The sequence below is a fragment of the Oxyura jamaicensis genome, chromosome 4 (genome assembly GCF_011077185.1).
Source record: "Oxyura jamaicensis isolate SHBP4307 breed ruddy duck chromosome 4, BPBGC_Ojam_1.0, whole genome shotgun sequence".
In the NCBI taxonomy this organism is placed as follows: Eukaryota; Metazoa; Chordata; class Aves; order Anseriformes; family Anatidae; genus Oxyura; species Oxyura jamaicensis.
The window spans coordinates 84,806,039-84,819,976 of record NC_048896.1 but is presented as its reverse complement, the minus strand read 5'-3'; the positions used below and the strand labels follow the sequence as shown (position 1 = coordinate 84,819,976).

The 13,938-nt window shown below is 39.0% G+C and overlaps 1 protein-coding gene across 15 annotated transcripts in view; it reads right to left on the bottom strand.

Annotated features, from left to right (window-relative positions):
* The window catches only part of SORCS2 (sortilin related VPS10 domain containing receptor 2), a 572,554-nt gene that overhangs the window by 236,227 nt on the left and 322,389 nt on the right, over positions 1-13,938 (bottom strand). For all 15 annotated transcript variants that reach the window (XM_035325108.1, XM_035325094.1, XM_035325097.1 and 12 more), the window contains one exon: positions 1,406-1,505. In XM_035325108.1, coding sequence (XP_035180999.1) covers positions 1,406-1,505 — 100 coding nt within the window. The remainder of the gene's footprint in view (positions 1-1,405; positions 1,506-13,938) is intronic.

The following is a 13,938-nucleotide window of genomic DNA, read 5'->3' as shown; positions in this document are numbered from 1 at the left end:
CTAAGACAGATATGTATCTCTAAGGACTTCAAGCTGCTTTGAGCAGAAAATAGTGTTGTTTTTTTTTAAGACCGGGTTAACATGAGATTTTTTGTAAACATCCCTCTTCAGGCTTGAAATTCAGCAGTGATCTTACCATTTTGCCAGACAACTGGCACAATCACACAGGCACTGACTTACTTCTGTAGGCTTTTATAGTGGGAAAAATTCTCCATGGAGCTGTCATCTTTCTCATACTTTCAGCTTCCAATCCAGAAACCAAAATGGATAAAGCTTTCTTGATTCTTTTTGGACTTGAAATCATCAGTAAATTTTAGCTCCAAGACAGTGCACAGAAACTTTGTGCTTGGTGCTAGTTCCACTCCAAGAAATAATAAATATATATATATATATATATTTCTGACTTTGTAGCCGATTAAAAATATATTACCAAGGAATAGCATAGCTTGGTCACAAAAACTCCAGTCACAATTGAGAAAGAAATAAAATATGCACTTAATCATCCAGGCAGTCTCAACAAATTCTACTGATTTTTGATTAAACAGAAGAGACAGATAAACACAACTAAAATTGTCCTTCCAAACAGTGGCCTCTGCATGAAATCAATTCTTCTGTATTACACTGTAGTTAAAAGGCCCCTATCAAGAGAAAGTTCTTATTTCATGGAAGACCTACTGTGCTTGTGCTATTCACAACGTATTTCACAATTCCTGCAGTTTAAATCACAAGCATTTTGCAGACTTAGAAGGCTTGTTATTGTTTTTTTCTCATAATCACTCTTCTTGTCGCTTCTAATATAACATCCATTGTAAATACACTCAATGGGTCGATTTCACTCTCACTTATAAAGTCCACTTAATCTTCCTAGGTGCCATGAAAAGCTGTTTGGTTCAGTAATGATGTAAGAACATGTTTTTTAAAAAAGAGTTCCAAGAGGTGGGTTTTGTTTTTTAATTAAGGTTTTGTACAGGGTAAACATCATTCTCAAAACAGCCTGTCCAGTCCCTATACTTTATACTCAGAAACATCCTAAAGGACTTTTAAATTGTGTATAAAGGATGAAGAGGTTGAATGCTAGTCCCAGAATTTGTGTGGATGTGTGAAAACCTTCAGACGTTGCTTTTCTCATTCTGGGGAAAACTCCATGGAAACTTCATTTCCAGAAGTCAATGGCCTCAAAGGTTTTCATAGTTTCATGCTTCAAGGCATTTTCCCCTTCTATACTATTCAGGAAGAATAAATATCCCACTTGCGTATGTCACAAATGTACCTAAAGTGACCAGCAACTTTGTGAAAATCTTTCTCCTTTTTTTTTTTTTTTACAAGCCAATAAAACACACTTCACGCAGTCGTAGAGTTTGCATTGCACTATAAAATGTCATTTTTTTATTTTTTTACCACATACCTTTTTTTTGTTCGTGGGACAAATGTAGAAATTGTCAATAACAGTGGCAATCCCAGGCTGCAGATTCAACTTTGTGTATAACGTCCCAAAATCTGAGGACCTGAAAGAAATCAAACACCTGTAAGTGCTTTCCTCTAAAGGCTTCAGCATGGAAACTCTTTGGGAAAACAAAACAAAACAAAACAAAAAAAACAAACAAACAAACAAAAAAAAAAGCATACACGCACACGTTGTAGTACTAACTATCCATTTTCAGTGCCTCTCTGCCATCCTTTTGTTCTTTTCATTGCTCATTAGCTGCTAAAAGATACCTGCCTCTATACGAATATTTTTCGAGGTCTGAAAAAACATTGCTAGTCTTGCCTGTATTTCACAGGTCTGCGCAGCGCTAGCTTTCATCCTGACACTACCCTGTGCAGCGAGAGAAGCACAATATATATACCTTTCCATCACCACCCACAAGCTGCGAAAAAAGAGCTAGGTAGAACAAAGGCTTGTATGTGAGTACTAACAGCACCTGCTCAGTTATGTGGAAAAAGAAAAGCTAATTTCAGTGGCTGGTGTTGCATAAAAGAACAATTTGGCCTGAGATCTGGAAGGCATTAGACTTGACAAAGGTATCCACTCCTCAAGCTCTTTTTCAGAGGATCATTACAGTTCTGAATAAATAAAAACAAAGTAAGTTCTTGACCATCAATATGTCTTACACACAAAGCTATGAATATAACAAATGTAAGCACAAGCAGAAATTGCCTTGTATTCCTGAAAAAAAAAAACTGACAACAAGAAATGGCATCTGTTTAGGTACCTGCATCTGCAAAGTCTAGTATAAAAACAACAACATTAGTTTAGCAAAGCATTAATAAGCAAAACTCAAAGCAAGTCACATCCAAAATTAAATCACTATGGATGAACCTTCATTTGTTCTGTACAGGATCAAATTGCACCATATGGTCTCTCCATATTTTCCCTTCTCATTTGGAAGGAGACTCATCTAAGGCACCTGTCCCTTTCTCTACTAAGAAGCCTTCCCTAGGACAGAGTTGCTGGGTGGACTCCCACTCCATGTTTCCTGTTCCTCAGTGGAATAACGCTCTTGGTCAAAAGCCAGGTCTAAAGGTGCCCTGCCAGGTACCCCGGGTTATTCCAACAAATGGGAACATGCAACAACTCTCTTATCCAGCCTATCCAAGGGAATCACAACGAAACCTCAGCCCTTCCCAGCATGACACTGAGGACTGCCTATAACTGATTTCTGCCCCACGGCACCATTCTCACATTTTCATTGCTCCTCAGCAGGCTCTGTTGTTGCATACCGCCTGCCCAGCTGAGTTATTGCTGAAATTCAAAGGCATGACTGCATACAGCGAGACTGAAAAGGGAGATAACAAATCCCTGGCTAACAATGTCCTTGACAGGTGGCTCAGAGCCGAAGATCTCCTTCAAGCTACATAAAGCAGAATGGTCCTCAAGGGGCCACCTGCCTGCAGGAGTGCACCTGGCCTCCATCTCCCAGTGTCCCCATCCCACCAAGAACATCACTTAAGTCAGAGTACACATGATATGAAGCCAGAGATGGCTATTTTTCTATCACACATCTAGCTGCCCACATGTTGCAAGAACTTGTAGCTATGGTCTTGGAGTAGTTTTTATGTCTCTGGCATCACCAAACATATAAGGCACAGAATGGTATGTCTGGATCAGTCCCAAAGGTACACCAAGTAAAGAACAGTTCATATTCACCTTATTTTTCTTTCCTCTCTACCAGTCAAAAAATGTCTGTGACACACAGACCATACCCACAGCCCAAGGTTGAGATCACATCTCTTTTATAGTGATGTCTGAACAGATGCAATCCTTTTTTATTATTTTATTTTTTTCCCATAACGTTGTTTGGTCTGCAGATACACAACAGTGCGTTACAGAAGTTAACATAATCATAGCAATTCAGTTTTGACAAAGAATTATGTAGAAATCAAACACACACAATTGCACTGCAGTGGGTATTCAGCACGGAGCTAATTAAAATTCTCAGGGGAATAGGATGGACGGTGCTAAACTGATTTTGCCAGAGGTGTTTGACAGAGAAGAAATAAAAGGAAAGACCAAAATACTGACTTCAGCCAGATGTACTGAAATCACACACCACAAGTATCTATGCTAGAAACAGAGCCTGGTATATTCTCTTTGAGGCAAGAATATCAGGTCAGCAGCTTGCCCAGTAATAAAATCCTGAAATAATTCTCTGAACCTTAGAGATGATCCAATTTACTTTGAAGAGGCAATTCCAGGATTAATACAATGGGACCACTGGAGAGTGACACCACAGGAGTGATGGTGACGGCAACTGTATCGAGGTATGAGAGCAGTACAGGCAGGAAGCCCAAAGAGGATAAGCCATTTTAAAGATTAAAAAATCCAGTCCCAAACTTCCTGTTCTAACTATTATGACTTATAAAAGTTACTACGTAAAAATAATAAAGTTGTGACAAAAAGAGTACACTAAATTAACAAAAGTATTTTCAGACAAAGGTAGAATAACTCTAGTCAAAATTATTTTCTCATAAAAATTAGCTATCTCAAGGGGAAAAAAAATCAGGGGAAAAAAAAAAAAAAAAAAAAAAAAAAAGGAATTCCAACATGATAAAACAAGCTAATGCATATCCATACAGGTACACCATGCCCAAGCAGGAAGACTCAGACTGGCAGATCTGTGGATCAATAGAGAAATTTATTCAGACTGTTTTTTTACTGTAACCTTGCCTTGAGGAAGCCCACAAAGGCCAGCTACTCCTTGAGACATCTACGTACAAGAGCACATAGCTCAAGGACGTCGTTCAAGGTAAGCTCTTTCTAAAAAAATCAGTTGTCTTCCAATTTTGCTTTAATCCAGAGAACACAGGTCACCACAACTTTTTATTTTAGATATAAGTTCCAAGTTCCTGCCTGTGAATATATAAAGAGTTAACGTTTTATTAACAAAGTCCCTGTAATAACTCAGCTATAGGGTTGGGGAGGATAAATTCTGGCATCTCAGAGTATGCCTGCTTTGGAAATATAATAAGCAGCAATTCAAAATGTGTTTTGTACCAAATTCAGGGAGGAGGAGCCCTTTACTCTTTTCCAGTCATAGAATGACTTTTTGTGTGTGTGTGCACTAAAAACCAAGCTTGTGGTATGTGGAAAGTGTAAAGTAGAGAAAACAAACAAAACACAAATCTGTGTTCATCAGAAAAAAAAAAAAAAACATAATAATAATAAAAAACAAACAAACAAACAACAACAACAAAAAAAAGCATTATTCTCTTTCCTTCCTGAATATTCATGAAAAGATATTTCAAGGTAAAATGCAAAGAGGATACACATGAAACTGATAAGAAGAGTAAAAGGAAAAATCCTTCCATAGCGTGGTTTATTTGCATTGGAAGCACAGCAGCAGAACTCCATAAACCTGAACAAGAAGCGTTAAGGCTGAGTTTTTAAACATGGGCCTGACTGCAGCTCTGAGTGATCTGGATCCAGCTAGCTGCATTTTCACTTCTGTGAGACATTCCAGCAGATACAGCAAGGTATCTCTACATGTGCTTCTTCCTTATCCATGGGTACAGTAAGGAAGGGCTACAGATTGTGTGGATGTTTCCACTAAGTAAAGTGGAGGACTCATTAGAAAAACTTCCTTCTGTACTTTGGTGATGGGCCATTCCTGACAGGCAGAACCATCAGGTGCTGAAACTCTGTGATTACTCATGTACAGATGCAGACATCACACAGCCAGACAGGCCCTACTGCTAGGTAACAGCTTCTTTGAAAGTATGCCTCTGCTGAAATACGTAAATACGTGCCATTCTTCTTCTTCCTTTTTTTCCTTTTTTTCCTTTCTTTCTTTTTTTTTTTTTTAAGGAGAAATCACTTGCCACTCTAATAACAGTGTGTTGAAATAGCAATCATCAAAATCAAGCAATGATATTACAGCACAGAGAGAATTATGTCTTTTTATCATGTTTTAATGCTGTGAGTTCAGACTATAGTTGGGAAATCTTCCAACTGGTACAGAAATGATGGAGGAAAAAAACAAACAAACAAAAAAAAAAAACACTCAAAACTGCCTAAACTGTGGAGAAATTTGGATCTTGTCTTTAAAAATGTATCTTTTTATACTTGAGCTAAAATAAATCTAATATAATTTGGAACTGTACCTAAACTCTGATTCTTGACATCTTTTAACAGAAGTATTGAGAAAGAAGCAGAAATCTAACAGATACCAAAACAGACACAAACCAAATGTTTGCCTGTCTAAACTTCACTATCATTATACAGCTCTCCACTGATGACTCACACCTATGATTCAGTATTACTGTTAGTTGTTTTTCCAGATGATATTTACAAGTATATAGTAAAATAAATATAACAACCATATTAAAATGTAGATAGTTAAATGTTATGGATTTTGAGAGGTCAAAATTGCAAAATTCCAAGTAAAATTTATTAGTCAAAGAAAATGCCAGCTAAAAATGCATATCCCTTCCCTTCCCTTTTCCTTTTAGTGAACTGAAGAGAGGGACTGGAAAGACAATGGCTGGAACAGTTAGCACATATGTGGATCAGATTTCCTCTACCTTTCCTCCTTGAAGATTAACTCAAGCACTATTTTAGCCAAATGAGATATACTGTACAATCTCTATTAATTGAAAATCCTGAAAGACAACAATGAAGAGGTTTCAAATAACTCTTGAATTACTTAATTAGCCAAATAAAAAGAAGGCATTTGGGAAAAACAAACAAACAACACCACCACCAACAACAAAAAAAACATAGGAAAGATCTGCTGCTGTAGATTATTGATACATTTTTGAAAAAAAAAAGAAAAAAGAAAAAAGATTCAGTTGAGATACACATTACAGTATCAAGGACAAGTGGATCTGTTCATAACACTCACTAGACTTTTTTCCACCTAAATCTTTTCCAGATTGTACTGCATGTCTTCTTTCCTTTCCCTTGCTTTGGTCAGAAGAACGATCCAGTATTTACCCCATTCACACACATGGGGTAACACACCAAAAAAAAAATTATTTCTTCACAGTAGCAACAGATTTTAATGGTTGAGTTCCAATACCTGACTCACATATTTAGGAATTCATGCAGATGAAAGTTTCTTCAACAGCTATACAAGAGTATGAATGCTAGCAATCCAATTAGCAGATTACTCATCAGCTACCAGCTCTGTGTAAGTATTTCACTCTGAGGCTTTCCAGAAAAGTTGAGCTTTTTTGAAGTTACACAAAATTTTTCCTCTCAGAAATAGAGAAATTATAGAAATGTTTCTTTGACTTAATCCAGTTTTACACTAAACAATCAACAGTGCTGTCAAGAGCTAACAGATAAACAGTTCACCCACTTCAAATTTAGGTAACATATAGTTTACTTTATATATATATATATATGCACTATGAAGATGAACTTATTCTAGTTTTATTTATCAATCCTTTATTGATAACAGTAGCCAGATTTTAAAGAAATGTGGATTATCATAACAGCCTTTTTGGCTAAAGTGATCTCTGTAGTGCTCTGATGAGAAGATGGTGCAACTCTGTATTTATACACTTACAGAGATTCCCTCCCATTATTACAAATATTACATGCACAAGAACAGTCATACAGTCTCAGTCACTACAAGCAAGCACAATAAAAGACAAGCAGCTATTTGCAGTGGCTTTTCAGCAATCTGTAAATATGCTTGTATTTGACTGTAAAACACTGCCTCCAAAAAAGCCACAGAATAAAACAAAACGCTGAACAACCGCATTCGTATCCAGTGAGAACTCAAGGAGGATCAAACAGTCATGACTTCTAAAACTGGACTTTTACTCTGTGTTTAAAATACACCTCACTCAACCATCTGCTCTGAGAAGGAAAAACAGTCCTCTGTAGCCAGTAATAAAAGTAAGGACTAGACTGTTGGGTGGCTTTAGGAAGACATGTCCTTCCCCAGGGACTATGGTTACTAACTTCAAAATGAGGAATAGGACGCTGCCTTGTTTTGCAATGCATTTAAAAATCAAAGAAGACAAACTCTAAACAATGTGACACATTGGCTTCACCCCTAAGGGGCTGACAGTGTGCTCCATGATGCAGACCTGGTCTAACTTACCCATACTGGCATGCCAGCCTACAACTTTCAACCCTGATGCTGCAATACCTACCTCTGCAGCAAATATTTCCAAGGCCACCCTTTCCAAGAACTATTCTGTCTCAGAGTTACCCAGACACAAAGCTTACCACAACACAAGAATCACTGACAGGTTCTTATGAGGGAGGTCGCAAGTAAACCCTGTATGTTATTTGGCAGATAAATCTGGCACAGAAATTTAAGCACTGATTCTTCTTTATTTACATATTACATCAGGTTTTCTCTTACTGGTATCTTCAGTCATTGCATTTATCATGTATTTTTATTTTTTTATTACTTACAACCAAACTATGTATTCTGTACAATGTACAGACATGCACACATCTAAACTCCAGTAGTAAGCAGTACCATGTCTTCAATATATACTACATATCTTATAGGGCTGTATTTAAATATTCCTGCTCTGCATAGGCTCATTGTACACCATCGTAGTTATCTTTTGTAGCCCTTCATTAGTCCTTCAATATACCACAAACATCCTACTCATTAGCCTATAATCGAGCTCCTTATCAGTTACATTTCTAAGCTCCTCATTACTTTCCTGCACAGCTCCAATAATTAGACTTCATATTTTACTGGCCTCCACAACACTGCATTAGCTTCTATTAGCTGCAATCATCACCTTTTCTCCCACAAATTGTTAGTTTAAGTAGGACACCTATTTTGAAACTACTGTCTTGGTGTATCAATTCAATCACCAAGGCACAGAAGTCATCGATGGGCATGTATTAGGGGATATAGTCTGTAACCACACTCACCATACATCATATTTGTGATGAATCCACTCAACCATATGACACATAGTGTTGCAGCGACAGACAAGACACATCCAGGAAAACAGGGATATGAATCACAAAAGTAAAATCTCATTCCTTCTTCCTTTCTGCCTTTGCAACCCAGGCTGGGCTGGGGCCAGCAGGAGCACACACAGCCCTTGGGATGCAGTCACTGGAGAATGCAGACATCTCTGGGGGACACCTTAAAAATCCCCACCAATCTACCCCCAGCCATTCTGTCCTGCTAGAAACAAGGAAACTGAAATGATCCACATCCAAATTACAGTTTTTGAAGGTTTCTTTTTAACCTGGTTTCTTTCAATAATCCTGTTAACAACCCACTCCCTCAAATACTTGTAGTTGCCTAAATATGTGAGTAGAAAATGAGAATGAAATGGTGGAAAATACAAAAAGCTTTCTTACCACACCTTCTTCACTGAATTCAGCATATCATGTAACTAACTGTTAGTGAACAAACATTTATTCTAAGAAACAGTCCTGTGTAGATTTAGTTTCAGTAGCTGCAAATCCAGCATTGCATTAGCAGGTCTCAGCAAGGAGTGGAGTACTTAAGAGGGGGTTGCTGCTGAGAAACAGCTCTGGCATATTAGAAACACAAATAAAATAGCAGAACTGATAACTCAATACAGCAATACAAAAATTATTAATAATAATTTATTTTCTTTCATATCATAAAAATACTGCCTGGATTAGAACACAGGAATAATTTTACTACTAGGTGTATATTTTTTAATAAAAAGGCTTTCCTTTACAACTTCAATTTATTATTTCTGAGAGTACTGTACTGAAAAAAGTGACACTTAACTATTACATTACTACCTAAAAAAGAAATAAATACATCACTTCCTATATATTATTAAATTTCTTCCACCGATTTTGAAAAAAAAAAAAGTTTGTTGACAATTTAGAGAGAAACAAATAAAAGCCATTGGTGCTAAAGCACAATTTTTGAAAATTGTGTTTACTACCAAGATTGCCAAAAGCAGAAACCTCCTTATATCATTTTCAGTACAATTCGTCTTTTATGAGTGCTGTGATTGGGAGGAAAAAAAAAAAAAAGTAATTACCAAGGAAAATTTCTCATCTGACATACTTATGTTCTTTGGGCAAACTTAGGTTGGTTTAAGAACATTTTCTGGAGGTTTGCAAGAAACATTACAGTTCTCCTTCATGGAAAATTACTAGGTATTTCCCACAGCCCAGGACTTTTATTTAAACCAGTACACACAGCTGAAATATTTCTGAAACAACTTTATTCTCCTAATATGAGTCAGGCAAGGCAGCTCCTTGGAAGGTAATAAGGATGTTGGGATGTATGAGATGAGAGAATTTGGCTTTGTGCTTTCAGACCGGAATACAAAATTTCTTGTGATCGCTGGAGAGATCCAGCTGCAACAAGAACGTTTAGGAAATTAAAAAAGAACTGATAATCTTTTAATAATTGTATGTGCATATTTGCATGTGATTATGTATTCCTCTAGTAATGGGCTCTGCCAACTATAACAGTTGGTTACTGAACCTTCTGTATGTGGAACTCTTCTTTGACTCAATTTATAGAAGTTTTGACTTTTCCTGCTAACGTGCTGACCTCAGCTTTAAGATTACTTTCAGTGAGGGGAGCAGTGAGCACTTTACACAAACAGGTTGTAGCACTTTATAAAAAGGTAAGTAAGTCAATGTTTTGTCAGGGATCTGACTGTTGCTCTGCCGCTGAAGCCAAATGCCTGGCAGAACACAGGGAGTAACTGTTTATAAACAGAATGAAAATATCCCCAAACAGTCGGTAAATACGGGTAAATAGACACTGTAAGGTGTCAAGCCTTATGATGAGTGTATTAAAGACTTACTACGTCCCACACAGTCATCTCTTGTGGGTTTATCTGGCATGCTGCTCTGAATCTGCTTGCACACCTCATGAATCGAGGCTAGACAGTGTCCAGATGGAGCACAAGTTCATGTAGGATATCAGTTCCTACATCTCCACTGTTAAAGGAGTGATTACTGTAAGCTATTACAATTGCTGCAGGAACAAAACCTCTACAAGGAATTTAAATGTATCGTTTTGAATCCCTCTCCAACCACAGGAGTTCACTGCTTGAGTCAAAAGCACTGCCTGCCTCACCCACGTAGGCCCAATGGTTGCTGTGATGTATACAAAGTCACAAAAATGCCCAGACAGTTAAGCAAGACCAAGTTTTCTTAACAGCCATTAAAATCACAGTGTGTCTGCGCCACCTGAACTGCTTTGCTGAGCACAGTGCTTACACATGCAGTTACTGACAGAGGAGCACACCTTGGGAGGCCGCAGTCACTCACCAGGGCAACCGGGGGAATTCGGATGCTCACTACCACTTCAGCAGGATTTGTTTCTTTTACTTGCTAATGAGCCCAGTCATAATCTCCTAATAGCTTGCTACTATTGCTGAAGCCTTTCTATATTTATTTTGTGTAGAGTTTTTCAGCAGCCAAATTTCCCCTGCAGTCATTCTCCTGTAACTGCAGTGACACCTGGGGCGGGCCGGGCCCATCAGCTGTAGTTTGGCCTGCTGTTGAACTTGGCAAGCCAGCAGCACATAAAACCCCAGCAGATGTTTCTGCTTTTATAGCAGCTCTTCCAAACCCTTGGCCAGACATAAATCCAAAATAGATCCAGAAAAGAGACAAACAGTGCCACCATCACGGCTCTTAAAATTAGAAGGCAGAACCAACCTTTTCTGCAGGACTCTGAGAGACCATTAGCAGCAGAAGGTGCAGTGAAGTGTTCCCATAAATTATGCAGACAGATTACAAGGGCTAGCCACAGCAAATGCAGCACATTTTGCACTGCATCACAGTTTGCTAGGAAACAGAACCTGAAGACAAATACACGCATTTACATAGGAGTTTCCAAACTGAGAAGATTACACTTCATAGCAACAAGTACAGGAAGCAGGCGATTTCACAGCCATTAACGCTTTCAGATGAATCTACTGTGCTTCCATACCATGGTAATGAATGTTCTAAAAATAAAACAGAAAGCAGACGATCCTTGGCAGAGGTTGCGTTCTGCACACATGCCATGTTGGATCTATTTTGTAGAAAGAAAGTCGCGCTAAGAGTGCATTCACAGCTGACATTGTGCTTTACAGGAGAGTGGGTTGATATATGCCAGGGTGACACGCTAATGCGTTTGTTCACTTGATGATGACTAACTGCTCTTAACAGAAGCTCGGTCCACTATAAATTGTTGCCATGTAATTTCAAATGCAAGTGAAAACAACCCCCACAGAGTAAGATTAACTCTCTACCTTTAAAATAACACAAAGCACTCAAGGAGTTGAAAACTTCAATCACACTCTTGTCTGACATTCAGGGAGATCGGGAAGAGAAAAAAGTGACTGTGCATGGAAAAACAAGTTCTTTTTGAAGGAGTGAGGATTATTACGGGTCGCCCTGCTTCCCCTAGCATCTACCACTCAAGGTCAGATGAAGCTGACAGGAGGTGATGCAGCTCTGCTGGTCTAGGGCAGCAGGGGCGTCCGGGGTCCCACACTGAGGCTGGGGGCAGCAGGAGATGGCCTTCTTCCCTGCAGGAGCTCTGTGCTGGTAGAAGTTCTGGGTCACCAAGAGCCACAGACACAGGTCAACAGCCTTCACAGCATCCACAATGATGGGGAACAGATCCACGGCACCCTGAGACACTGCAGCTACATGAACCTGAATCCTCCTTCCATAATGAAGGTTGGAAGCTGGTAAGTCCTGGCACAACATGGAGGACAGCTCTGGCTTCATCTACAGGCTTATGACCATGCAACACCTCCAGTGCCCTGGAAGCACAGGAAGGGCTGGGAGCAGCATCCACCAATGCATTTTGCTGCCTGAGCCTCAGCACACAGCAGCTCTGGGAGAAAGTGGCAGGTGAAAGTAGTTGAAGACTCCTCACTACAGTGGGTGGGGGCCCCCACGTACTTAACTGAGCTTTTGCCTAGGGAGATTTACTGCTTGTCAGGGGCTTGGATCTGGGATGTGGCAGATATGGTGCTGAGGTGTTTTGTTGTTGTTTGTTTGTTTTTCCCCTTATTAATCCCTGCTGCTCTTTCTCATGGATGAAATATGATCTTGATCCTCTCCAGTGATCAAGGACTACTAGAGAGAAATGAGAACCACCTGAAAAATTGGGACAACAATATATTTGCCTACAGGTTGTCTGGCCTGGTAAGAAGAGCTTTAAAATACAAATGACAGGAGAGGGAGTTGAGTATCCACAATCAAGTGAGGAAGTGGTGGACAAGGTTGGTGAGCAAAGGGTGCAGGGTGATATGGACATGAGAGACTTCATAATCAACAGTGATGAGCAGAAGGGGGTCCAGCCAAGTGTGTACGCATAGATAAGGAAGAGACCACAGGAGAAGGGGTCCTGTAGTAGAAGCTTTCATCCTTTGCCTGAGAAATCAGCACAACTAGGTGTCCATCAGAAGTGACTGTACACTAATATGTGCAGCTTAAGGAATGAAGAGGAAAAATGTGAAGTCTGTATGCAGTTGCAGGGCTATGATCTTATCTGGGAACCTGGGCTCCTCGCTACATGGACATACTGGACTAAGCCCAGCAAAGGCCCACACAGACTTAACAGACTGGAGCATCTATTACACAGGACAAGGATGAGAGAGCTGTGGCTGTTCAGCTTGCAGAAGAGAAGGGTCAGCAGGACCCTGATGGGAGGGAGTAAAGAAGATGGAGACAGACTCTTCTTGGCAGTGCCCAATGACAAGGAAGAGGCAATGGGCACTGAACTATTGAATGGGTAATGAAATACAAGAAATTCCCTTTAAATATAAGAAAAAATCATTCTTACTGTGAGGGTGATTGAACACTGGAATAGCTTGCCCAGAGATGCAGTAGAACCTCCATCCTTGGAGATACTTAAAACTCAAGTGGTCAAGGTCTACAGCACCATGCTTTGAGCAGAGTCTAGAGTCTGGACTTCATGATATCTAGAATTCCCTTCCAACCTCATTGATTTTGTGATTTGGCAATTACACAGAATTAAATAATATGATTTGTCTTTGTTGAAGACACTGTGTAACAGTAGATTCAAACAAACAAACAAACAAAAAATAACCACAGCATTACCAGCTCACAAAAGGAACTTATCTGAGTATTTTCTAGGAAATCCACAACTTTACACAGTCTTGACCATACTAAAAGAAAACGTCTCATCATTTTGCTTGGTCTGTAAGTTCAGTGGAATCAAAACTCTGCCTGGAGTTTGCTTGTGCTGAACATTGTGTGGCAAGGTTGGTTAAGTCAACAAAAGATATACTAATGTTTATTAATAATATGCAACATACTTAAAACATTGGGCCTGTGAAATCTATGGATCTTAAGTCTGAAATGATAGTGCTATCCCAAACTACACATTTGCAGTTCAAAAGGTGGTAGAGAAGCACTTTACCTACATTTCTTCTTGCATTCAGGTAATTCTTATTCTGCCCAAAGCAGTCAGACTAACAAGGAAAAAAAAAAAGAAAAGAAAAGAAAAGAAAAGAAAAGAAAAGAAAAGAAAAGAA